General features: G+C 45.4%; 1 protein-coding gene across 5 annotated transcripts in view; it reads left to right on the top strand.

Annotated features, from left to right (window-relative positions):
* The window catches only part of TSHZ2 (teashirt zinc finger homeobox 2), a 441429-nt gene that overhangs the window by 224523 nt on the left and 189717 nt on the right, over nucleotides 1-27189 (top strand). The window contains exon 1 of one of the 5 annotated variants that reach the window (XM_066234373.1): nucleotides 5738-5921. The exons of the other annotated variants lie outside the window; for them this stretch is intronic. Coding sequence (XP_066090470.1) covers nucleotides 5840-5921 — 82 coding nt within the window. The 5' untranslated portion in view covers nucleotides 5738-5839. Of the gene's footprint in view, nucleotides 1-5737; nucleotides 5922-27189 lie in introns of those variants that run through there. 5 annotated transcript variants of the gene reach the window in all.

Below are 27189 nucleotides of genomic sequence, written 5' to 3'. Positions count from 1 at the left end.
TACCTAGCCACCAAAACTTACTGACAGGTAGCACTAGCTGTTAGAGTTCAAGAGATCCAAACAGGCAAGAAATGAACACCCGAGTCCGATGGAATCGGGAAAAACTCGCTCGGTGCTGAGCCAGACGGGCTTTGACCCCCTCTACAAATGTGTCCTGACTTGGAAGTAGCGCTTTGACGTAGCGTTAAGTGAAACAGAAACAAGTTACTAAGACATAGTGATGGCCACAGTCAAATTGTGTGTGTGTGTGTGTGTGTGTGTGTGTGTGTGTGTGTGTGTGTTCATGCTAAAATTTCCACAGTGGTTACTCTGCCGGCAGGATGACCAAAAGATGTGTGAAATTGAGTTTCTTCTTTACATATTTCTGTCGTGTTTGGACTTTTTATAAGGAACATTTCCTTGGTGATTAAAAAAAAATAGAGCGAGGAGAGGAGAAAAGCAGAGAGTTTTGGGGACCAGCAGACGCAGCAGCAGATGTGGCCACGTCAGGAGCTGCTGTTCATTCCGTGGGTTCCGGGTGGGCCAGACTCCCCTGAGCACAGCGCCTGAAGCATTTAATTCCCACAGTCACCTCTGAGGGAGGGATTATTATTATGCCCGGTTTACATGTGAGGAAACAGGCCCTGAGACTTTAACTGGCCTGAGGTCACTACACAGTTATCCAAGATCTCCATTTAAAATTAAACCTCCGATGAAAGATAAAAGCTCTTTTTTGTATGAAACAAAACAAAGCAAAACAGGAACTGCACAGACGCCCCCACCCAGGGCCCCTGGCTCTGTTAGGCTTCCTAGGTCTGCAGCCTGTAAAAAAAATGTTTTAATTTCTTTTCAAATCAGAAGGGGTTGGGGCCGGGGGGGGGGGGGGGGGGGGGGGGGGGGGGGGGGAGGGGATGAATGTTTAAGGCAAAGAACAGAACGTTTTCTTTCTCACATCAGAAAAAATATATATGAAAATTTTAGGTCCCATAAAAATTATTAAATTTTACTTTGAGTAGAAAACATTTAAATAAGTAATATTGAAGATAATTTCCAATATTGATATTCATATGGTGGGAAGGGTCCCCTAAGGCAAAGGTGCTGAAGGCCCCACAAAAGTCTTACAGCCAGCCTGTCCCCACCTGCACTGCCCACCTAGGTTTAGATCACCTCAGAGCCACATAAGCTGGCAAGTGTGAAGTCACTCCTAACTCTCCCCGTGGTCAGGAAGGCCCGTTGGTGGGACGGGGAGTTTCAGTTGTCATCCTCCTGGAACCCCCGCACGCAGTCCCCGGGGCCTAGGCGCATGGGCACAGAAACGAAACAGGAATGGCTTTGCCGTCGGTTAGCATGTTACATAAGCAATGACAAGCCCTGGCAGACGCTTGAGCTGTTTCTTTAAGGGGAAAATGTTTGGAGAGACCTAATTCCCATCTCCTTACTTCTTTAATGATGCTGCTGGTTTGGGGTAGTTCCCTGGTCATGAAAAGCTGTGGCGTGACAAAGGATATAAATGAATCCTTGCTAGAAACTTTTTTCTCGTAATTCTTCACTGGAACACAGGGTAATTTTTAAATAGAGGTATGGTGGACATTAGTCCTTGGACTCTTAATTCCCCAAGTGGAACTCTGAATTATTAGGACACCTTTTAGGGGGATAGAATTTATGTAATAATCAGGACTATTTTCATTTCAAAAGACAGAAAGCCCAATTCAATGTGGCATCGGCAGCGACTTTCTTGGGTCTTTTAACCCAGTAGTGTGTGGACAGAACTGGATTCAAGAATCAGACTGCTTTCTTCTGCCCTGGCTCCGTTCTCAGAAGGTTCTATCTTCACAGAGATGGCCACACAAATTCAGAGCCAGCTGGGAAGGAAGGGCTGCTGTCCCCCAAAGAGTCCAGTAAAATTCTACAACTATTATTTTTCAGAACGGGGTCAGAAGCCCATCTCTGGACCACTCACGGTGCCAGGAGGGTCACATGTTCTTCAGGCTAACTAGGGGTGGGTGAGCTGCCCCTGAATCGCATGGCCGGAAGGTTGGGGTGGGTGGGATCTACTCCAAAGGAAAGTCCAAATGAAGATGTCAATAAAAGAAAGCAACGGACACTGGAAAAAAAAATTTTTTTTAAAGATACCTCGTGCAATAAGTAATTGATGCTTTGGAGGATAAAACTTCAGTTTCCATTTAGTTGTAGTGCTTTGCAATGTATTACAAACAGCTAAAAAATAACACCCCAAAACAAAACCTTACAAATAAATTTTTAAAAGGCTAGAAGTTTCACCACTGGAGAATCCTGGTTGAAAGTTTGTTACCGTTTCCTTGCTCGTGCCTTTAAAATTCATGCAAAATTGTACCTTTTGGCTCTCTCTAAAGAAACATGACAATTGGGAGTCTGGATTCATCCTTGAGGAAAGCTGGTCCCTGAATTCCTTCTGTCACTGCACCTGGGTGACGGCGACAACCAGAGCCAACACGAGCCGCCCGCACCTTCAGTGCCTGAACTGAGCCGGCTGCGTGGCTGATCAAGTCCGCCCCGAAAGTGTTTAAATTTTAATTAATCAGTCAATAAGAAACACTGAGCTCTATACCATGAGTGAAACATGGTGCTAGGTTTCACACACACACACACACTTGATGGAGAAATATTTCCTATAGAAATAGCCTTTTTTTATTACACTATTATTTAGGATAATCATTAAGTATTTAATCAACAAAGTAATTGGACTTTTTTTGCAATTTCATGCCTGTGAACACTGATAAATCAGCCTCAATGGTTGCACTTCGTATTTGAGATTTGAATAGTACCTGAAAAAAAAAATAAAGTCAAAACAAAACTGCTCTGTGATCTTGGCTTGTGAAGGGCAACCGCACTCCTCCAAAGAGAAAGCCGGCCAGGCTTATAATCACCTTTGTTTCCCTTGTCTGGAAGGACAGCTGCCCTCGGCTGACATTGCCCGAATAGCTGTTATGGGTGGGACATTGCGCTAAGTTGGACAGTATGCTTGCTAGGTGCTGATGAGTCGCACACAGATAACCCGCGTGTCTTGGCCTTACATTGTTCCAGTCTAGCGTGAAGACCCAAAGCTCACACGGCAAAGTGCACTGCAAAGTCAAATATGTGAAGTCGCCCAAAGCAAATGCATTTATTCAAACTGACATAATTTAGTACTTATTTAAATAGTGTTCCCCCTTACCCACGGTTTCGCTCTCCACGGTTTCAGTGACCCAAGGTTAACAGAGGTCTGATAATAATAAATGGAAAATTCCAGAAAGAAACAATTCATAAGTTGGTTTTTTTGTAGTGAGAAGCAAGGAGGCAGAGGTACAGACGCTGCATTCGTCCCACCAGGATCCACCCGGCACGCCCACCAGGGGGCAATGCTCTGCCCATCTGGGACGTTGCTTTGTTGCAACGCGAGACATTCTAGTGCCTGAGGCGGAGGCCATGGAGCCATTCTCAGTGCCTGAGCCAACTTTGCTCCAGTGGAGCCTTGGCTGTGGGAGGGGAAGAGAGAAATAGAGAGAAAGGAGAGGAGAAGAGTGGAGAAGCAGATGGGCGGTTCTCCTATGTGCCCTGGCTGGAAATCGAACCAGGGCCTTCCACATGCTGGACCAGCGCTCTACCGCTGAGCCAACCGGCCAGGGCGAATTCATAAGTTTAAAACCACGCGCCATTGTGAGGAGTGTGATAAAATCTTGCCCCTTCCCCCATGCCCAGGTCACGAGTCAGGCCTTCATCCAACCTCTCCACACTGTTCGTACCGCCCGCCTCTCCACACTGTGGGTACGGCCCGCCCGCTAGGCACTAGTAGCCAGCGCAGTTACCCAAACGACTGATGAGGGTGGTGGGATGGCAGTGCCTGTGTTCAAGCCTCCCTCAGTTTACTTACTAATGGCCCGGAGCACAGGAGTGATTAGTGATGCTGGCAGTTCAGATGTGCCGGAGAGAAGCTGTCAAATGCTTTCCTCACGAGGAAAGGTGAACGTTTTTAGCTTAATAATTGAGACCACATTCACACAACTTGTATTACAGTATATTGTTATAATTGTTCTACTTTATTATTATTGTTAGTCTCTCAATGTGCATTACAAATAAACTTATCTAAGATATGTATGTATTGGAGAAAACAATACATACAGGGTTCAGCGGTGTCAGGAGTCCACTGTGGGTCTTGGATATCCCCGCAGATAAGGGGGACTGCTGTACCTAAGACTATGACCGAAGGAAGTAACGTGAACAGAACACAGGATTCCTACTCTCAAGGAGTTTATATTCTAGTGGGGGAAGCGGACAAAGGACAATGAACAAACAAATTATAAACCGTGCCCGATGACTAACTGCTGTTGAGAAAAACTAAGCAGACCGTGGGCATAGTGGGGGGAGGAGGGGAGCGCAGTCCCCTGAGGAATATTCGGGAAGCTTTCCTCACAAGCCAGCGTTTAAAAGAGGAAGGAAGGAATCCAGGCAGGATTCATAATGTGCTCTGCACCCCCTGGTGCTTAGTACACACTCAATAAACTCTAGTGTTATTATCAGTTTATACTAAGGAGCCCTGAATCTGAGAGGACAGAGTCATTGCAATGAACTTGATTAAAAAAGCTCTGTGAAGGATAATGTGGCATTTGGAATGGAAAGAGTGTAAAATGGACCCTAAAACCAGGAGATGCCAACTGTCGAACCTATGGGTGTGGGTCCTTAGGCAGAAATGTGATATTTGTTTGTTTTGTTTTCTTTTCTTGTCTTTGCTTTTAGCTTAGTCTATCAAAACCTGAGTTCAGGGCTCTTCTGAACAGGATCAGATCTAAGAGCACTGAGCCCGCACTTCCACATGGCCGTGGCCGACATTCATCGGATCATCCCACCACAGCCCGCCCCCTCCCCCCATGATTGTGATACCAGTTTTCAGCATTGCAGTATATTGTGCTGGTTTATAGACCAAAACAGCAGCATTTTGGAAAGTTAAATACCCTGTGAAAAGCGCTCTCACCACACCCCTCTGCTGGTTAAACCATTCCAGGGTATCTTGTTGCCGTTTTAATTCTCATTTCCTGGTATACAGAGAGGTTGGACAGCTTTCATTAGACCTTGGTCTTTTTCCCATAGCGACTTTGGCGTCAGCCTACAACCAGATTTCCATAATAAAGGCATCCTAGATCATTTCTCTTTAAGGAGGGAGAAGCAGGAAGAGCATTTATTAAAAACACAGGAAAGTGATGTCACGGGGGTGGGAACGAAGGGGCTAGTCCTAACGCCCTGGTCTTTCCCCCGGGGCCGAGCACCTCCAGCATGTTCCTTCTTCTTTCCCGGGACCAGATGCCTGTCTCTGAGGTCAGACTGTTCACCTCCCAGGATTCCCCAGTGACTTCCCAGGGACTCCAGCCTGAAGGACAGCAGACCGTGAGCTCTGGCCTCTTGGCCTTCTCACTCCTGAAGCAGCCTCTGAGAGCAGAGGCCAGAAGACAGTGCGGGACCCAGACCCCCGGCACCCTGAGGGGATACGGAACCGGTGCCAGTGTAATGCCCCCGCTGGCTCTGGCGCCGCCCTCACTGGTTCCATCACCTTCCCCCAGCCCTCGTCACGCGTCCTGTGCCGGCCTGGCCATTGCCGGCTCCTGGTGGGAAGACAGGGCGGGAAGTCAGGGAGGTTACAGCCAGGAGTACAATGGGGTGGGGTGGCGGGGTCCCCTGGCGAGGAGGAGAGGATGCGGGAGCAGAAGGAAAGGCAAGCCGGGCCAGGTCACAGGGCCGTGGGTGCCTAGCTAGAAAATGTCACTGTGTGCCAGGCACCATCAGGACAACAAACGGTCCCCAAGCATGCGAGTGACCCTACCAGCTCTAACTGGCCACCAACATTGTTCCGATGTCAAGATCACCCCAGAAACGGCTGTTGGAAGAGTCTCAGCCGGGCCGGCTCCTCCTCTCTGGGGCTCGCACCCTGAAAGGTGCGTGGAATTCCAGCGTGTCACCCCCGATTCATCACCCACAGAAGACAGCTCCGACGGGTCGGGCTGCTTTAATCTTTCCCTATAAATCAATCCTCTCTCCCCTTAATCATTTTGCTTGCTCCTCTCTGAACTGGCTCCAATTTGTCTACATCTTGCCAGGACCGAGTTGTCTAAAAGTGAACACGCGGCTCAAATGCAGGGCGCTCTCCGCAGCCCAGAGATCGTGCTCAGGGCTCTGGCGGCGAGCAGAGCGGAGGGTGGCCCATCTCTAGTTTCCAAAGGGGCCATTTCTTTCTGTGCCAGAGCAGACAGCTTGTTATTTTTAGTACCTGATTGTCAGGCTGTGGCATTAGGAAGTGTGTGGTCACATTACATATTCCGGAAAGTCACATTGCTGGCGATGTGCAGCTGTATCGATAGATGAGTAATTGCTCGCCGTCAGGTCCAGTCCGTACAGTTGTGTCCTCCCCGGTTGTGAAAGGCAGGGTGTCAGAGCTCCTACCTGCGCAGCTGCCTTACCTGTCTGCTCCTGATCGCTCCACCTGCAGCCTTTTGTACCGGCGCCCTCTGCTGGCCGATGCCCCACAGCCCGGGAGCTCTGGGAGCCAAAGGGGCCTCACCTCACCTGAATAGCCCAGGCTCCCCGCAAATGAGGCGTTATCATTCCCATTTTAAAGACCAGATAACCAAGCCCCAGAGAAGTGAATGTGTGACTCATAGTAAGAAATCATGGATGGAAAAGAATAACAATAATCAGAATGAGAATCCAAATGGACATTGGGTAGCACTGTAGATTTCCCAAGGCCAGGGAATGCTCATTTGAATGGCAGACAGGTGGTGGCGATGAGTGTGGAGAACAATTCACGGGGTGTGTGGGGACCACGGCTGACCCCTCCTGCTCAGTCTGAAGGGGTCAGCAGCGGCCCCGTTCTGCTTGGCCACCATGCAAGGACAGTAGTGTCAGAGCTTCTCCGCTTTCAGGAGACAGGCCACATCGAGACTGAAATGTGAAGTCGTTCTAATTTTAAAACAATGTGTGGGCCAAACTAAACATGTTGGAGGGCTCTATCTATGGGGCCCGCCACCCCCAGCCTGTAACCTCTGTTTCCATGGCACTCTCCTCCGTGTCATCTCGCTACAGTGTCACAGAATCCTGAGATTTCACTGCAGGCTCTATCCTCATTTTCACAGACAGGAAAAGAACTGAGGCTTAGGGAGCGCATGCAGATCTAATTAATGCTGGACAGGAAACTCAGCCCCATCTCCAAAGCCCAGGCTCCCTCTACCAAACAACACTGCTTTCTACTGCCTCTTCGGAGAAACCTCCCCTTTGTAAGAATAAGAAAGCCGAGGCTCGGCTCGAGGCTCGAAAGAGGGACGTGCTCGGGGCTGAATGCGCCGGGTCAGCCTCTCAGGTCTCGTTATTTCTAGGCACGGTGTTGTCTTTTATTCTGCGCTAAGTTTGTTTTCTAAAGACCATGTCTACGGGCCGAGGGGCCTCTGACCTGGGGTAAGGACGTTGGCTGTGAGTAGCTTTCAAGTGGCCGAGCCCTGTGTACTCAGCCATCCTCACAGTCTCCGCGGGCAGCCGTTAGGATTCAGATCGAGAGATGGCAGACACTGAGATGCATTAAAGCAGATCGAACCCAAGAGCCATTGGCCAAGGAGCAATGGAATGTGGTCTGCAAACTTATTTTGTTTGTCCCGCACAAAACACTAAACAATAATGATGTAGTAGTAATAATAATAACAAAGTAAACATTGCCAATATTTAATAATTAGCAGATTATTTTTCCCCTAAAAAGTTCAAATTCCTATATTCTTGTGCAGAAACTGAAGCTCCGCCACCCTGGTTCTTCATTTGTGCATGGCGAGATGAGCTAGAGCTGGTGGATTGTGGTGGGTGGCCCCCTGTCCCCGAGGCAGGCACTCAGCAGTTCTTCCCCATCCCCACCTATTTCTCTTGTCCCCCTGAGGCCAAATATCAGTAGCTATTTATCATTGGGTTTGTGTCATTCTTTTCATAAAGAAAACGAAGTGTCTTCTGTAGCAATCGCTCTTCAACATGAGGAAACAGACTAGGGGAGTCGGCAAGGAAAATGAGAGAGAGTGTCTCTCTTTATGGAGGTGGGGAATATTCCGTGAAGTGAGGTGGTATTGCTTTCCTGGTACCTGTTGAGCATGTGAGTTTGCCACTCCATCTTAGAGGCTACCTGATAGAGTGTGAAGCAGGTCAGCCCAGGAATATAGACTACCTGGTAGAGACTTAAGCTGTCTTGTACAAGGAATTAATGCTGATTCAGAAACAAGACCGGCCAAAGCGGGAGCTCCAGTCCCTGAGCCCCTAGCTCCCAGGCAGGTGGCGTTTCCATCAGGGAAACAGTTATGGCAGAAGAAGCTCTGGCTGCGTCCCACCCTCGGAGCATTTCCATAGAACACCCATGTCTCTCCTCCACTGGCTCAGACTTCCAGGGAAACACAAAGTCTGTTTGAAATGCTATGCATTCCCTCTCTGAAAGCTGGTGTCCTCATCCGTCCATTTCTATATCCCTCCCTCTGGCTTTTCAAACATGAGAACAGTCTTGGGCAGGTTGTCCAGCGATAGGAAATAAAACTGGTGAAGCTCAACATTCCCAGAGAGCAAGCGCTGCTGCTGCTTTTTTTCTCCTGGGGTTGTAAAGGGCTGGAAATGGAACATTCATCCCCGTTTTTGCTTCATGTTGTGTTAGACTGGACCACAGTCGGCAATATAGTTCCCTGCTGCATTGATAAGATAGATCATCATTATTACTCATCTTTGAACTGACAGAGATTAAAAGATGCTATGGGTTGGCAGATTATGATCGTTACTTGGAGGGACCAGACTCCTATAACTTGAATTGTAAAGGAGAACTTATAAATTATCTGGTCTTTGGGTTACAAACTCAAAAGCTTATCAGGATGGGTAACTTATGTGGGTGAAACAAGCCCAATAAAGAACTCATAAGATCAAAGAAGGCACCCACACTCAGTCCCGGCCAATTAATTATGTCCCTGGTGAAAAATATGTCCAGTAATGCTAGATCTTCAAATTGTTCCCCCCAAAAGCCAAAATCTGATATTGTGTGTGTGTGAAATCTTTTGCTTTCCCAAGGTCAAAAGTGATTCCTATGTTGTGTTTAAATACTCTCAATCCAATTAGATAGGTTTGCGAGCCAGATTTTGGCACCAAGGTACCACTTAGAGCCCTCTGATCTGATTTTTTTTTTTTTTTTGTATTTTTCTGAAGCTAGAAACCGGGAGAGACAGTCAGACAGACTCCCGCATGCTCCCGACCGGGATCCACCCAGCACGCCCACCAGGGGGCGACGCTCTGCCCCTCCGGGGTGTCGCTCTGCCGCGACCAGAGCCACTCTAGCGCCTGGGGCAGAGGCCAAGGAGCCATCCCCAGCGCCCGGGCCATCTTTGCTCCAATGGAACCTCGGCTGCGGGAGGGGAAGAGAGAGACAGAGAGGAAGGAGAGGGGGAGGGGTGGAGAAGCAAATGGGTGCTTCTCCTGTGTGCCCTGGCCAGGAATCGAACCCGGGACTTCTACACGCCAGGCCGACACTGTACCACTGAGCCAACCAGCCAGGGCCTTCTCTGATCTGATTTTAACTCTTCCATTTTCACAAAGGAGACTGAGGATCTGTTAAGTGATGCTCAAAGAGACAGTCAGGGAAGGAGAGCTCCCATCCATACTCACACCAATTAAAAAGTTAAGGTGCAGTTTGTGAGCTAAGGTAAGAAAACCATTTCCCTCGAACATGAAGAACAACAAGGTCAGTTTCTCCTCCGTGGAAATCCTTGCTTACTCCCGCAGTCAGAATAACCCACCTTAGCAGATGTTCCGTGAAGGAACAGATTTTAAACTCTTTCCTCCATTCTTCTTGGAGGAAAGTATTTTGCAATAATGATACTAAGAGCAAATAAGTACGAGGGTTTTTGAAATGAAGAACATAGGGCGTGAGTGAGGTACACACCACCCACACTGTGTGTTGATACACCCCCACATGCTTGAAGATGGGGCTTTCAGAGCTTGAACACTGCCTTGGGAGGAATTAGTTCCACGTCTATCAAAAGTTTTCTGTCAACGAATAAATAAATAAATAAATAAATAAATAAATAAATAAATAAATAAAACAACTCTATAGGATTACTGTTTAAGGGCCAGTTTGTTTTATATTTTCCCCCTGTTTATCAGGGGCTGGCAAACAATAGATCATGGACCAGGCCGTTTTCTTCAGTAGACATGTACTGGAACACAGACACACCCATTCATTAAAGTATCATCTATGACTGCTTTTCGTGCTGCAACAGCAGAGTGGAGCAGTTGCAACCAAAACAGATGACCCACGGTCTAAGTTTCCTATGGTCCTTTGCGGAAGAAGTTTGCTGACCTCTGCCAGATGTTATGAATCAATTATGCACCCCCTGCCACACTGCAGGGCACAACTGATGTTTGTGGGTGAAGGACTAGGGAAATGAGGTTGGGCATCTCATCTCAAGGTGACAGCGTCTACTCTGGTCCAGGGACCGCCACCCAGCGGGAATGGAGATCCGGTCTTGCCCAAACTTGAGACTTTTTAGGGACATCTATAAACCTGGATTTTCAGGTGGAATCTCCATTTTTTTAAGCATCGGTAATTACATTTAAAAATAAATAAATATTCTGTTAGGTAACTGCAGGGGGCACCTATCAGTGCCGTCTATTGTGGTCGGCAGGGAAGATGATCTGGCTTGTCTCGTTTCTAACAGGGCTGCAGAGAAGTGGACTGACGGGGAACTGAGACTTTGTGGCAGACTAGTAATAAGAGGGAATCTGATGGCCGAGGGCTCGTTACCAGGTCTGTTTTAAATGCCAGCACCTTCCGTGTTTGCCTTCAAACCACACCAAAACACCTAAATCACCGTAGCAAACACAGATAGAAAGAGACAGAAAGGTTAAAAGTATACTCATAATCTCCTGCTTTTTCTCCCCTCCTAAACGTGTTTGAGAGCAATATTGTTTCGTAAAAACAATATGACCCCATTTCTAAAGCAATATTCATGCTAAGCTAGTCAGCTATTAAATATACCCAGCAGTTTGCATTATGATGAAGCTGAGCCAGAATTTCAATTATTTTCTGGACACATTTAAAATTATAATACTTTACTGGGTTAGTGTTATAGTTCATCCGAATTACTCACAAACTATCATATCAATCTCTTGCAACTGCTAACGCCTTACGGATCTGTGGAGTTAAGCGAGATAAGAGACTGGCCAGGGTAACGACCTTCATGCCCATGTTGTGTTTTAAGGGGTACATGTCTTGGAGAGTGTAGATGGTGAATGGGCAAAAGCTAGCTTTTGCTGCCCATGCATGATATTTAGGCTAAAAAAAAGAAACAGGTGATACGGACCACTCTTCTTCCTATTTTCAGAAATATACCTGGCTCTCTGCAAAATATGTTCAGCAGTCCACTGCACCCTACCTCCCCACAGATGTTTTATCTTCTGCCAAATGACTCTTTACAGGTCAGTCCCCAAGTACTCAAAGTTGCCATTACTATGTTTCCCCTTCTCTGTGACCCTGATGCTCAACTTTCTTGCCTGTCCCTGGATGCTCAGCTTTCAGGGCTGCACCTTGTTCCAGACCCGTGTGCAAGCCAACTTCATCAGCAGCAGGTCCCGTTAATCAGCAAGAATTTCTGAGCATTGCCACCAGCAGTTGCTAGAAATGTGCATCTTCCTGTAGCAGGCACGCCACTCCGCCCCTGGTAATTAGCGGGACCTTTTCATGCCCTTCGCAAAGTCCACTTGCTAAATGGGTCTGAGTTCATTTATGATTGCAAGTCCAAAGGCTCTGTCACTTCGCCCTGTGTTCTGAGGGACACGGTATCACTTCAAAGCTGGGACCCTGGGAGCAGTGTGTCTTGGGCTCACTCTTTGAGTGCTGACTGCTATGCAATGAGGGCTGCCACACGGCCAGAGTCAGCAAGGGGGTCCGGAGAGCTGCTGCGAGACGTAGCTGGACGCAAACTTACGGAACAAGGGGAGAGCCCAACAGATAAACCCACTAGGAAAAGACTGTGTTAAAAGATTTCTTCCTTTTTGGGGTTGTCATTTCATTGACAAAGTGAAGTGTATAGGAAAGTAAGAACTGTATCTACTTCTGTTTCATGTTTGACACTTAATATCTAGAAGAATAGCATTATCCAACGGTAAAGGCATCAGCCACCTGTGGCTATGTAAATGTAAATTTGAATCAATTAAGATGAACATTTATCGCTCTGGCCAAATAGCTTGGTTGGTTAGAGCAGTGGTCCCCAACCCCTGGGCCACGGACCATTAACAGTCCATGGGCAATTTGGTACCGGTCCACAGAGAAAGAATAAATAACTTACATTATTTCTGTTTTATTTATATTTAAGTCTGAACGATATTTTATTTTTTTTAAAATGACCAAATTCCCTCTGTTACATCCGTCTAAGACTCACCCTTGACGCTCGTCTCGGTCACGTGATATATTTATCCGTTCCACCCTAAAGGCTGGTCCGTGAAAATATTTTCTGACATTAAACCGGTCCGTGGCCCAAAAAAGGTTGGGGACCACTGGGTTAGAGCATCATTCCGGAGAATAGAGGTTGCCGGTTCAATATCCAGTCAGGGCACATACAGGAGCAGATGTTCCTGTCTCTCTTTCCTGCTCTCTCCTGTCTTCTCTGTAAAAAAATAAAACGTTTAAAAAATTAGTTTAAAACAATTAAAATGAAAGTTTATCTTTCTTCATTGGAACAAGCCACACTTTAAGTGCTCAGTAGCTACAGGAGGCTGGCTACATGTGGGACAGTTCAGACATCTAGCATTTCTATCATCGCAGAAAGGTCTATTCAGCAGCACTGATCCAGAGATTTCCGTTAGTCTAAGCGTCTTTACGGCTGCGTTACCTCTCTCCCTGTTTGTCCATCAGGTATCATACGGTGCATGGCACCATTTCCCCGAGCCAGAGTGGGGGCCACTGGCAGCACGCAAGATACTTTAACATGAATGAGCTTTTTATTTTTTTACTTCTAAATGTTACATACATAGTTATTTTAGGGTGACTTTCAAAATATATGACAAGAATTATGCTGTGTGAAAAAAAGCCAGTCTCAAAAGCTTGCCTATTCAAAAGCTTACCCACTCTATTTATACAACATTCTTCTATTGGCAAAACTGGAGGTTTGCCGAGGGGAGAGAGCGAGGGAGGTGATTGTGTTTGGGAAGGGTTCACGGGGGTCCCTGGGATGGAACTCTTCTGTACTCCGAGAGGAGTGGGGGTCCTACGAATGGGATACAGTTGCACACACAAAAGCGTCAGGGAGCCAGAGAAATCTGAATAGGTCGAGGGTCTCCATGTCAATGCTGTGGCTGACAGTGCCCGCTAGTCAAACATGATGTTATCGTGGGGTCCTGGGCAAGAGGACCTGTGTGATTTCTTATAACTACATGTGAATCTACAACTATCTCAAAAGAAAAAGTTTAAAAATAATGTATGACTAGTATATCAAATCCAAACTATTGGAATATCATTTCCAAGAAGTTAAAGAAACAAATGCTATGGTAATTCATTATTCAAGGAAAAGAAAAATAATTAGCAGAGAACAGTAAAACGAATGTGAATGTGAAAATAAATTATGGGGGTGGAAATTTGGAAAACTCTTACATTGTCATAAAGAAACTCTGACCTTGTCACTAAGAAAACAGGCTCTGGAATGAGAGAAAGTCAGTATTAAATCGTACTGACTCACTGTGTGACCTTGGGCAAGTTACTTAACTTCTCTGTGCCTCAGTTTTCTAGTTTACAAAACGAGGATAATAACAGTACTGTTCTCACAGTGTTGTTTTGAAGCCATGATGTGAGACCATATGTAAAGTACTAGTATGTTGGGCAGGCCACACTAAGAACTTACTACATGACTGTTGCCGTTGGATATGTGCACCTTGTTCCAAAAAAACGGAGATGATTAATTATTCATGGGATTGCTTAAATCAGGGTTGGCAAACTGTTTCTGTAAAGGGCCAGAGGGTAAATAGTTTTGTCTCTGCAAGCCATATGTTTTCTGTCATAACTGCTCAACTCCGCCATTGTGACATAGAAGCGGCCATAAGGAAATAAATAGATATGGCTGTGTTCCAGCGCGACTTTATGTACAAAAACAGGGGGTGGGTCAGACCTGGCTGTGGACCACAGATTGCCCATCCCTGGCCTGGCTAAGTCATCGGGACAGTGAGAGGCTGCTGAGGCAGACCTGCTCCTCTTCTCCCTCCCTCTGTGTCCTCACCCCCCTCCTACCATGCTCAGGGACCATTCCATTACTAAGCCAACCAGAGGTCAAGTCAAAATACGCTTGCTAATTGTCCTGCAGTGTGTACTTCGATTGATGGGAGCCCATCACGGGTCCCCTGGGTCTTGTACATAGTAGGCTCTCAATAAATATTGAGTGATTGATTGATTGACCCATTAACAAAGCGAGCGGAGTCCTGACAAAGGTTAACGGTGATTGGAAGGCCAGGGCTCCCCAGGTGACCGCACCCTAAGTGCTGAGAAATGCTAACAGTCACACAGCCCTCGCACGGACCCGACGCGGTGGACACGGAGAGCGTGTTCTTAGCTATCGTGTCACTTAACCCTTCAGATCTTCACAGTGCCACTCTGGCGAGTATTTGAAGTTTTGTTTTATAGCTAAGGAAACTGAAATGCAGAGAAACCAAGTAGGTTCCCTAAAGTTGGACGGCTTACTCATTGTCGAGCTGAGACTTTTCCCACCTGTCTCAATGCCCAATTGTCAGTCCCTTTCCATGATGTCACAACTGCTGCTACAGACATTGTAACCAATGGAGAAGTGGCCTGGGTACTGCCCGAGCCAGACTGCAGCACAAACTCTCAGTTATAAAAGGGGACAGGGGAGAGGTTTAAGTACACTCAACTTCATGTTGTTTGGAATGTAAGTGAAAATTGTATTACAGCAGTAGTTAGGATATAATCCCATTGGTATCAAAGTGTATGTCATAGTATAAAATTACAATATGTAATAAAGGATACGTATGACGTAAAGACTAAATACGCCTACATATATACACATGCACATGCAGTAAATCTTGCAAAGGACGCACACTGGGAGTCTGGAATAGATGGCTTGCAGGCTGGATTAAACATCTTGACCTCTTTGGTTGGCCAGCAAAGTGTTAATAAATTTCAATGGGTTTCCCTCGAACGAGACAAGTGCTCTTTAATTTATTACAGTTTCCATTACTCCTAAACGGCTTTCCAGTTCTACCTGTCTAATTTTTGAACAACCCATGTGTTTTTCTTTAAACCGGGAATGACTTTCTACTGGGGACGCCTTAGGGTGGGGGCAGGTGTGATCCACCGCCTCTCTGTCCCCAGCAGCCAAGCCTGGCCTGAGAAGGCTGAACAAGCTGGCCATTGCTTCCCCTCCCCCTCCCAAGACCCAGCTCCCTTCTTCACTCAAAACTTCCCAGATTGTCTCTGCAGCTCCGCTTCTCTGACTCTTCCTCCTAACTTGCTGGCTCAGAAGAAAAAATAAATTTCTTCTAACCCGCTGACATCCCCATCTGCTTTGGCAAGCTCCCCTCCCGATCTCTCTCTCTCTCTCTCTCTCTCTCTCTCTCTCTCTCCATTTACTTGACCTGCAGTAGTTCCCTTCCTCTCAGACACAGGCTTACACATCTCCCTCTAAGGCAAACAAACGAAACCACCAAACAAACAGCTGGCCCTGCCTGAGCCTTCCCCGGGGCCGCTGCCCCTCCAGCTGCCTGGTGGCCCTTCCCTTATCTTGAACCTTCAAACACCCCGCTCTCCCTCCCCCAAGTCACCTCTTACTTTCTTGCAGGGGAGAGGCAAGAGGTTTACATGCTGGCCCTACAGGCAAACACACACACACACACACACACACACACACACACTCCCAGCTTAACTGCGAATAAGCCTGGCGGCCCTGGGAGCTTTGGTGACAGGCCTGTGGTTTGGGTCTCAGATTTGCCATCCTAAGCAATATCCCTTTATCTGTAAAGAAGAATACAATGAGTCGTTTCCTTCCAGAGCTGCTACAAAGGTAAAATGAGACATTGCGTGCAAAGCACCTCTTACATGCCATGCGCTCAGTAAATAGCAGCTGTTGTTAACAAATGTATATATGAATATACATATATCATGTGCACAGATAATATATATCATACATATAAAATCTTGCCTTTTAATTAGAATAGTCTGTGGTCAGCAACCATGTCAAATCCTCACTGCCTTTTCCAAAGGACTTAGTACTGTGAGCTCCGCTTAGAAGCTCCTCAGTACACGCGTGTGAAACCAGGGGCGGGTGAGAAGTTAGGACATCAGAGTAATAAGGCTGTTGTTATTTTAATAAAGTTCAGGTGTTCAAGTGGCTTATTTAGGGCAAGGTTTCTCATTCTCAGCAGTCCTGCCAAATGATGTCAGATAATTCTCTATTGGGGGCCGTCCTGTGCATTGTCAGACGGTTAGCAGCTCCCCTGGCCTGTACCCACCAGATGCCAGGAGCCCCCAACATTTGCATCCCACCCAGGGGGACAGAATGCCCCCCCCAGGGAGGCAGAGTCGCCCCTTGAGAACTTCTGGCCCAGAGGTGCCTGACAACTCCTGCTCCTCTGAACTGTAGTCAAACAGCAGGGTCGTCGTGCAGGGATCTGAAGCTACAGGCAGTGGAAAAGCCAGGTGAGGTTTGTGGTCTCACGGAAATCACGGTTTCAAAAATGCAATTTGCTTTTATATGCAGAATTTTTTGACTGAGAAGGGCTGATCTCACACTGGCTTATAGAATAGAATTTTGCAAGCTCCAGGTCTATCTCTGTAAATCTTCCAGAAGAGAAAGCCCATCACCCAGCATCCTGAGTCTCACCAGATAATAATATATGTATGAGGTCCGGGGTAACCCACGCACTCCTAGGAAATACTTCAAAGTTCTTTTTTAACATCAAAACAAACAAGGGTCAGTGGGTCTTCCTGGCAGCCTCTGTATATTTATAATTACATTTTGTATAAACATATTTGGTGACTGTGGAAAGACTTCGTGGGCATACAATGGCAAGCGTTCTTCAAAACTGTCTTTAATTATTCATTTGGCTGTGCGATATTTTATGTTTCTTTTCATAAATGTTAATCTTTATTATCACCTTACTAAGAGGGGGACGGAAACACACACACACTGTAATACCTGTTATTAAATGACCTATCAGAGTGACATGGATAAATGTTAGGAGCGATTTAATTGTTTTCTATCTGCAGTTTTATACAGTTTCTATCAAACTGAAGGGTAATTTTTTTTTAGTAGCTGCTTATTTTAAATGTACAAAACCCTTGTGTGTAATTCCATTAGCTGCCCTACAGCATTGCAATCTACAGTTTCCCTGAGGCTGTTGTGAAAAATTGATGAAATCCTTGCTTTTGTGGCTTCCTCTGATACACTAAACATTTGTCTGATGTTAGTTGAACTTGAATGGATCTGTTCAGAGCTATATCAGTAGTGACTTCAAAGAGAGTAAGGCTGGTACAGTGTTTTTTTCTCATTTTTCCTCCTTCCCTTCTTCCATTTTTTTTTCCTCTTTCTTTTTCTGACAAACTAAAGTTTCAAAGCTTCACCATGCGATACTTTATAAAAAACAAAGTTCATAGCAAACGGTCCCAAGTACCTCGCTGATCTTTATAATTCTAAATGGTTGTGTGTTTTTATTTCTGCGTCTGATCAGTTGCTTGTCTCACTTTCACTATTTTGATATAGAGGTGCACACACACACTCACACTCACAGACAGAAGGGGAGGAGAATACAGAACAATAAACCTGATCGTGTAAAGTTTGACTCAGAATTCTGTGCCTCTGGAAGCTGCCACTTAGGGCTCGCTTCCCGACATCAGTGAAGGAGCACCGTGGACGAGGAAGAAAATGACCTGTCATTGACTTTCTCCAGCTAAAGCTGTTTGCATTGAACTTCACAAACTTCAGGACTGGAGCTCATATTTATCCCTGTGTTTTCTGGTCCAATTGTGAATTATAAGTGCCAAGGTTTATTATTTCCTGAACTGATGTAATAATCTTTTAGGACCCGTGAGCGGTAAAATTGTCTCTCAAGCAGGATTTTGCCCGCTGTGGACATTCTAAGCCTGGGATTCCTTGGTCGCGGGGCCATCCTTTGCATCGTAGGATGTTTTGCAGTATTTCTGGCCTCTGCCAGATGCCAGCAGCAATCCCTCCCTACTTATGACAACTAAAATGTCTCTAGACATTGTCACATGCCCCTTGGGGGGGACAAAATTGTCCCCCATTCTGACTCAACTGCCAGGATAACCACAGAGGATTTTCCAGATGGGTATCTCACCAGCTCAGTCTTCAGATTGATTTTCTAGGACAGTGTTGACCCATGCTCGGGGGTCCGGGCAGTATTTGGACCTCTGCTGACAAGGCAGGGCACTGGCTTACTGTCTGGAAAATGAAAACCTTCAGAAACTGACCCGAGGGCCTGACACTGGGCTGGGTGGCATTGGACTGGGAAGCCGCATTGGTCTGGGAAGCCGCATTGGTCTGGGAAGCCGCATTTGTCTGCGGAAGCTCAGGAAATCATAAGAGTGACTCCCAAAGAGACTTCAGTCAGTGCTCCCCCATTGGCCCAACCCACAGAGACACAGCCTACCCAGGAAGTCACCTTTGCCCTGGATCATGCAGCACAACTTTACGAACAGAAACTCCAGTGGTGCCATCTTGCCATTGGCCTCTTGCTTAAAATCAGCAAAATCGGCCATATGTTTTTATATCCACAGCTCACTCTTTGTTATAACTCATTCAAAAACAGATCATTTATCATATATCTGACCAATCAATTGTGAGATTATACTTCATTACTGTCTCACCTGCAAACTCTAATCTCCACGAGGTTAGAACACGTAGATCTTGTTCACTGCCCAGCGCACACTGAGTAGGTGCTCGGCCTTCCACGCGTTATAACTATTGAACTCCAGGGCTAGACGCGCCTTCGCCACCATCCGCGTCCCGTCCCTCCATGGGAGCCACGGTCTCTTCCCCACCTTTCGTCCTGACAATCTGGAAGAAAACAAAGGCGGTGGGAGCGACAACACAGAGACAGAACAAAATAAAAGAAACCCTAGTCTCTCTCCTTCTGTCCCCCTGCCTGTCCCAGAGTCAACCCTCCAAGAATGGACATGGCCGCTCATTTCCTTTTCTCTTTCTGTCAGTTACAGTTGGTATGCAATATTATTTTATATTAGATTCAGGTGAACAGCATAGTGGTCAGACGTTTATACAATTTGCAATGTGATCTTCCCAATAAGTCTGGTACCTACTTGGCACCATACACAGATATTACGGTATTATTGACTAGATTCCCTAAGCTGTACTCGGCATCCCTGTGACTATTTGGTAACTACCAATCTATACTTCTTAATCCCTTCACCTTTTTCACCCAGCCTTGCTATACTCATTTGCTTTTTCTGTATCATTATTCATTGATGATAGTTCCCATACTATGCTCAAAGCAAACCTTGCATTCAATATAACCACTATCCCAGAAAGAAATTAATAGTATATAAAATTCAGTATTGTGATTGGATCACTTCCCCCAAAGCAAGGTACTTAATTTATTATTTGAGGAATAGTGGCTTTCTTTATTTCTCCTTTTTCCTCTCCCCCTCACTCAGAGCCCCCCAAATGTCCACGGACATGAGCAGAGCAGCTGCCGAGGGGTGGCTGTGTCTATATGAGGCACAAGAGGATCCCGTGGCCACACACAGGGAGAAAGCACCTGTTTCCTCCGTGGAGTGGCACAGAGAACATGAATGGTGTGCCCACCTGCACAGGGACTCCCAACACAATGTAGACTCCCTGCCCTGTCTTCTGTAAACAGGCTGGAGGAGGGGAAAATCGATGTGGGCTAAATGAAAAAGAACAAAATCAATAAAAGAAAAGAACAAATATTTTCAAGCCCCTAACAAAGAGTCATGGAGATTAAAATTAAATTAACCATAGAGATTCAAGATAAAAAGTGGTTGTAAACGCCCTTAACCACACGTCTCCTTCAAGTAGGGAGGAGCCGAACGGTCTGCCTGCTTTGCTTTCTTGAGAGAAGGAAGGTGTTTGTCAAAGCAGCAGCAACTTCACTCTGTCTCTGTTGTCAGTGTGGCTGGAGTTGGAGAAGCTTATTTTCTGCAAGTGCCTTCAGCCCAGACGTGTCTGCAGTCTATTTATGTTTGGCTAAAGCAAACGGAAGAAACAGTCGAGAGGATATCATTCACACGGTGACGGGAGGGAGAAGACGGGCATTCTTGACATCCTGCATATACAAATCATTGAGTGTCTTCTTAACTAGCTGTACCTGTAAATCAATCGGCGCACCTCTTCAGGAAGAATCTGCAGTGAGGTGACTTGACATCGGCTGGCATCAGATGAATTGGATTATTGAAGAGCTGCTTTTTTTGGGGGGTGGTGGTGGTTATGTACAAAGTCAACACTAGTATGTTGAGGTGGTCACACCAAGAGATGGCCCTGGAAGCCACTAAACCCAGGCCTTGTAGAGGATTTAAGCGCTGAAGGGTGGGTGCTCGTTAGTGTTTGCAGAGAGGCGGGGAACATGGCTGGGGCAGAGTGCACGGGAGAAGCAGTCATCAGTGGGAGGGGCATGATCTCAACTCCCGTGCCGAGTCAGTCAACACATGTTTATTGAGCACTTAGCCAGGCATAGGTTCCTTCTCCTGGTCTTTAAGAAATTTCCTACTGCCTAAGGATGCCCACAGCACCCTTCCTCACTACTGGATCGTCAGTCCCCATAAGAAAATGCAGAAAAACACAGCGTCGCTCACTATTCGTCGCTCACCTGTCAGCGAAGGCATAGAAAGCAGTACAATCTGCAAGTTCTACCAGATGTTTCTGAGTTTTGTAACCACATGTGGTGAATCCCTGAGAATCGGTACTAGAGGCCAAACCAAAAAAAAAAAAAAAAAGTTATTGAGCCCATACTAATACTGATCGATTTCTTTGACTTTCTTCCCAGAAAACTAAGACAGTCTTAAAAGTCTCTCTCTCTGTAATCTTCCTCTGGACCCTCATCTCCAATAATTCATACATTTTTTTTAAATTTAGTCATCCAGTATTCATTGAGCTTACTACCTGCCGGGCCCTGGGGAAGCAGGTACCCCCACACAGCTAAAACTGAGTTCCAAGCAGCGTACAGTCAGGGGAGAAAGGCAAACAATAATTGCAACAGGGTCACGTTTCCTAACCAAAAGTCTCCACTATTAAATATTTCTTCAAAAAGTTAGATATGTAGCAGAGAATTCCCAATCGTGAAGAATTTTAATGTTGTTATAAATACTGAAGTAGCCAGATACTCTGTAATAATCATAGTGATAATAGTAGCACAGTAACTTATTAAGCAATTTTCTATGTGCCAAGCACTGTGCAAAGCACCTTACCTTTTTTAGCCATTCAACAATGACCAGATTTAATCTAAGAGGCCATTCAGTACACAGAACTACATCTGTTTTGTCCTAAGAAAGAAAAAAATGCTTATAATTAAGCCATGACACATTGTTCTCTTCCTATCACTTAGAATTTCTGTTTAATACTTACTGACTCTTTTAGACTTATTTTAAAAAGAACTTTTTAATCTAACACTCTTATGTTTATATAAAAAGGAAAAGATAAGCAAAATAAATTGGTGAAGGCATTCCTGAAATAGCTTCCAACTGCCATTTTAAGACATCATTGATTGTAAGATGAACCCTAATTTTCTAAAATATAAAAGAAAGGTCTTGGAATCAATAAAATGCTATTTGTAAAGTGTGTATGTTAGGCTCCAGGCTCTCTGAAAATATGCTGAAGGTACAGCAATGCACATGACACCAAGTCCCAAACCTCATGGAGCCTAGGTGGCGGGTCTGGAATTGAACAATTACACGTGTACTTGTCTAACTGTAGTTTTGATGGAAACTGCAAGAGAAAAATCTCGTAAGATTGGGAAAAAGGGGAGCCCTACCTCGGGGGGACAGAAAAGATCCTCCATGGATCTTTATGCTAAAACTGGAAAATTGAATAGGGGGCAGGAAATGCATTCAAGAAAGAGATCTGTAGCATTTTCTCATTAAATCCTCACAGGGGCTCCTGAGTCGGTGATATATATATGATTGCCCCCATTTTACAGATGAAGAAACTGAGAGTTGGGGCATTTTAGTCACTTGCCCAAGAACACACGGCTAACATGTGTTAGAGCTGCAATCTTTCTCATCTCAAACAATAATTGATCTACTACAGTGGTAGTCAACCTGGTCCCTACCGCCCACTAGGGGGCATTCCAGCTTTCATGGTGGGCGGTAGCAGAGCAACCAAAGTATGAATAAAAAGATAGATTTAAATGTAGTAAGTTGTTTTATAAAGATTTATTCTGCCAAACTTAGCGAAAATCCGACATAAAGTACTTGGTAAGTAATTATTATTACCTGCTTTAACTTGCTGTAACTCTGCTTTATAAATTTTATAAAGTAAAGTTACTTTCCTACTTTATAAATCACCATTACTGTGGAACCGATGGGCGGTTAGAAAATTTTACTACTAACAGAGATACAAAAGTGGGCGGTAGGTATAAAAAGGTTGACTACGCCTGATCTACTAATTCAAAGAGGCAAACTCAGTTCTTTTTTTAAATAAATTTACTGGGGTACAGGTTTCAGGTGTACAACTCAACCAAACATCATCTGCACACTGCATCATATGCCCATTGCCCCAAGCAAAGTCTCTTTCCGTCCCCATTCCCCCCCCCCATTTTGCCCCTCTACCTACCCCTCAACCCAGGGGTCGGGAACCTTTTTGGCTGAGAGAGCCGTGAACGCCACATATTTTAAAATGTAATTCCATGAGAGCCATACAACAACCTGTGTACATTACACATTATCCAATAAAAATTTGGTGTTGTCCTGGAGGACAGCTGTGGTTGGCTCCAGCCACCCGCAACCATGAACATGAGTGGTAGAAAATTAATGGATTGTAATACATGAGACTGTTTTATATTTTTAATGTTATTATTTTTTTTATTAAAGATTTCTCTGTGAGCCAGATGCAGCCATCAAAAGAGCCACATCTGGCTCGCGAGCCATAGGTTCCCGACTCCTGCCCCAACCTCTTTCCTTCTGGCTATCACCACACTGTTGTCTGTGTCTATGTGGGATGTGTGTGTGTGTCTGTGTCTATGTGGGGTGTGTGTGTGTGTCTGTGTCTATGTGGGGTGTGTGTGTGTGTGTCTATATGGGGTGTGTGTGTGTGTCTGTGTCTATGTGGAGTGTGTGTGTGTCTGTGTCTATGTGGGGTGTGTGTGTGTGTCTGTGTCTATGTGGGGTGTGTGTGTGTCTGTGTCTATGTGGGGGGTGTGTGTGTCTGCGTCTATGTGGGGTGTGTGTGTGTGTATGTGGTGTATGTGTGTGTGTGTCTGTGTCTATGTGGGGTGTGTGTGTGTGTCTGTGTCTATGTGGGGGGTGTGTGTGTCTGTGTCTATGTGGGGTGTGTGTGTGTGTCTGTGTCTATGTGTGTGTGTGTGTGTGCTTAATCCCTTCATCTTATTCCATCCAGTCCCCCAGCCCCCTCCCGTCCTGCCACATTACGGAGAAAGTGCGGAGGGACCTCCAGGCAGGAAGAGGCCCTTCGGTATGAATCCAGATGTTAGTAGATAGTTTCAATGAACAAAGAAGAGTTTACATCACAGAACCCCTGTGTCTTAGAACCAGGAGGTGCAGTATCTTAGGACCGGAGACATGGGAGGATGCAATAAAGAACAGGCTTTGGAACTTTCTTCCCAGCAGTTAACGAATTTTTAAATGCCTGGCTTAAGTAGGAAGAATATTTCATAACCCTAACTGAGTATCATTTATAGCTCAGGGCTATATGACTATCAGCCCAACCTAGCTGAAAGCATGGACCCATTAAGTTTTTTTTTTTCGAGTAAGAGGCGTCTCTACCTTTACAGTGAGTGTTTCTGCTCATGAATTTACTCCTAGTATTGGAACCAAAGTGGATTTTTAAAAGGTTAGTGTATTCAGCAAATGTTGGAAGTCTGAGAAGCATAACTAGTTTCTAGGAACCACTGTTTATCAGTAGGGTGCAGGTGCAAACCCACAGCAACCTTAGAAGGCTTCTGGTGAGTAGATGAGTTCTGCCCACATTATAGAGTTAAATGTGTACAAGGTTATTTAACTACCCACTGATGCACTCAGTGAATCCTGATTGAACACTACTGTGTGGCATGTGCTAGTCTAGATGCCTGTACTACAGCTTCGAGTCACCCAAAGGTCCCTCCTCTCCTGGAGCCTACAAACTAACAAAGAAGATTCAATATAAGTAGTAGGCATAATAAAGAAGTCGAGTTTATACCGAGTTAGGAGGTCAGAAAAAGAAAAGGTGGGGCAGGATAGGAGAATTGGGAGTCCCAAGAGAGTGGGGAGGGAGACAGCTGCAATTTGAAGTAAAGTGATCAGAGCAAGCTTCACGAGGAAATGATATTTAAGCACAGACTTGATGGAGGGTGAGGAAGAGCACAGAGGGAACAGCCAGAGTGAAGACCTACGATGGAACCATCCTGGTTCATTGGAGACACAGCAGTTGTGGCAGAGCAGAAAACCTAGGGAAAGAGGAATGGGGCAGGGATGTCGAGCTAATGTTCCTAGAAAAAAATCTCAAGGCCATGGGGGAGAGGTTGGCTTTTTTCTGCTGAGCGAGCTGAATTTCCCTTGTTGGGGGTTGAGCACGGAGGTGATGTGAGTGTGATCTCTCTCTCTCTCTCTCTCTCCCTCTCATTCTGACTACTAAGAATGTCCAGAATTGACTGCACGCAACAACAATAAGTTGATATCCGGAGGAATCAAGGGGGCACAAGAGGAGGGAAGAGCGACACCACTGTTCACGTCCAGTGTCGTAGGGTTGCTTTTTGTAACTTACCCTCTTGTTGCAGAATGCTGAAGTGGGAGGTGCCTGGGCCTGGGGTCTGTGGCCTTGGTTTCATGTCCTGCCCCTGCCAGTTTCTACCAGAGAACCCCTTCTATCACTTCTACTGGCCTCGAATTCCTCACCTCTAAGATGGAGGTTAGCATGCCTAGCTCATAGGATTATTCCCAAAATAAATGCATGCCAAATATTTTGCACTACGTCAGGCACACAGTAACTGGGCAAAGAAGTTCAAAGGAGGCTCTTCCTTTATATCGATGAGATTCATAAAATGCTAATTCCATAGCCTGGAAGATTTGTAGATTTACCATCTTTTTTTTTAAGTTAGTTTGCTTGAGTAATTAATTCAACGTGAAAATTTTGTTGGTGAGGCGCCCAGGATTTTAGTAACTGAGTGAGTTGAACATGAAAGGTCTTTAGGATGAAAGATAAAATAAAGTCTATTCTGTTACAACTCATATTTCTGTAAAGCAGATCAGCTCATTCCTGACTGGTAAATCGGTCAATGATATGAATAATGAGGACATCACATAGATTCACATGAGATTATTTTTCTCCACATGGTATAGTTTAGCGTCACTAAGTAACAGCAGCCAAAATATGAACTTCACGAGCACAGGTGAATAAAGGAAACCACGGAGAGTGCCCTCATTTCGTAGCGGACCGTCAAGTTCTTACCTTCTGTCCAGCTCAGGTGGTCAGCCTTAGAAGTCTCATTGTCACCTCTCTTTAAATTCTGTAACTCCAGTTTCACCACTCCCTAAACTCCTTTCTACCCAACTACCATTGCTTCTTTATATACAAGGCAAAGTCCTTTATTTGCTGTAGCACACTTTTATTTATTATGAATTTAACAAGTGATTTAACAAGTGGTTTTAACGGGACCGGTATATTTATGACACTCTTTTTTTTATTATATTGGTTATGCTCTGGCTACTTATTTGCTTGGGTTTGAAGTCATCAGCCCTAACCTAATTTTTCCTGTAAGCACTATAATTTTAATGCAAGCTTTTGTAAAACACAAGGTTGGTCTAGGAACGTATATAACAGGAACACACCTGCACTGCGCGTGCCAGAATGTAGCCATTAGTGTGAACGAGAATCCACAGGCACCAGAGGACACTGGCTCTGGAGCCTCCTGAGCTCACTTCAAAGCCAGAGACTACCTATATCTGAGCATGTGACCTTAGGGAAATTGTTTAACCTCGGAACCTAAGATTCCTCCACCTTTACAAATGGAACTAGTAATACCACCACCCGCGATTGGACTGTTGCGAGGCTACAATGAAGCAACACGCAGAAAGCACGTACTACATGGTAGCTATTAGAAGGTTGCATACACAGAAGCTGCTTAGAAACAAACCGGGTTCTGATGAAGTGGTTTTAGAATAAGTCATCTTCATAGCAAAGTGAGGTTGGATGGTAGTCTTCAAAATCAATGCCTCAAATTGATTGCAGCAGAACCATTTTTGTGCATGTGGAGCCCAGCTTAACTCTGAGCGCCACACATCTGAGCGGTGGGAGAACCCTCCAGACCACAGAGAGAAGAAACTTTCCCTCTGGGCTTGACTCCCTACAGCTGGATGCCTGCCTCTGACCCACTTGCTGTGTTCAAGATGATGTTGACGGACGTGTGTGTTTGGGTTCCTTTTCTCTACATATGAAAAAGACAGCCGAGGAGGAGATAATGCTCCCACAGCTGGAAAGATAAGATCATTTGTAAGTGGCTTGTTAAGGCGCACACACATCATTTTCCTGATCAGCGGTAGTGAGGCTGCATCCAGGAGCTGATGTGATTCATCATGTTATTATATATTTAGGGGCTTTTTGAAAATGCTGTTATTTACTCAACTGACTGTGTATATAGACTATTTAAAGCAGATTTTTGACCCAGTAGACTGTACCAGCCCCATCTATTGTCTCAATGAGCATGTGGGGACTCTTAAATATGCAGATTAGTGACACAATAGACAATGAGCCCTGGAAACATGTTCTAGATGGGTACAGTCAAGCCACTGGGAGCATTTCTAAGGCAGAACCACACACACATATGGCCAGGCTCCTAGGAAAAATGTCCAGGTGGATGGAGGGGACTCTGGCTTTGGAGGGAAACTTTTGGCTTCTATAAATAGGGTGATCTTATTAGCATTGCTTTATGGTCTATCTGTGCAATGTTAAACTACCCTCTCCTGAATGCCAAGCAACGCCACCAAGAGCTTAAGCTTGTTTTATTCTA

The sequence above is a fragment of the Saccopteryx bilineata genome, chromosome 6, assembly GCF_036850765.1.
Source record: "Saccopteryx bilineata isolate mSacBil1 chromosome 6, mSacBil1_pri_phased_curated, whole genome shotgun sequence".
In the NCBI taxonomy this organism is placed as follows: domain Eukaryota; kingdom Metazoa; phylum Chordata; class Mammalia; order Chiroptera; family Emballonuridae; genus Saccopteryx; species Saccopteryx bilineata.
The sequence above is the reverse complement of the archived record's forward strand: the minus strand, read 5'-3'. Positions and strand labels throughout refer to the sequence as shown.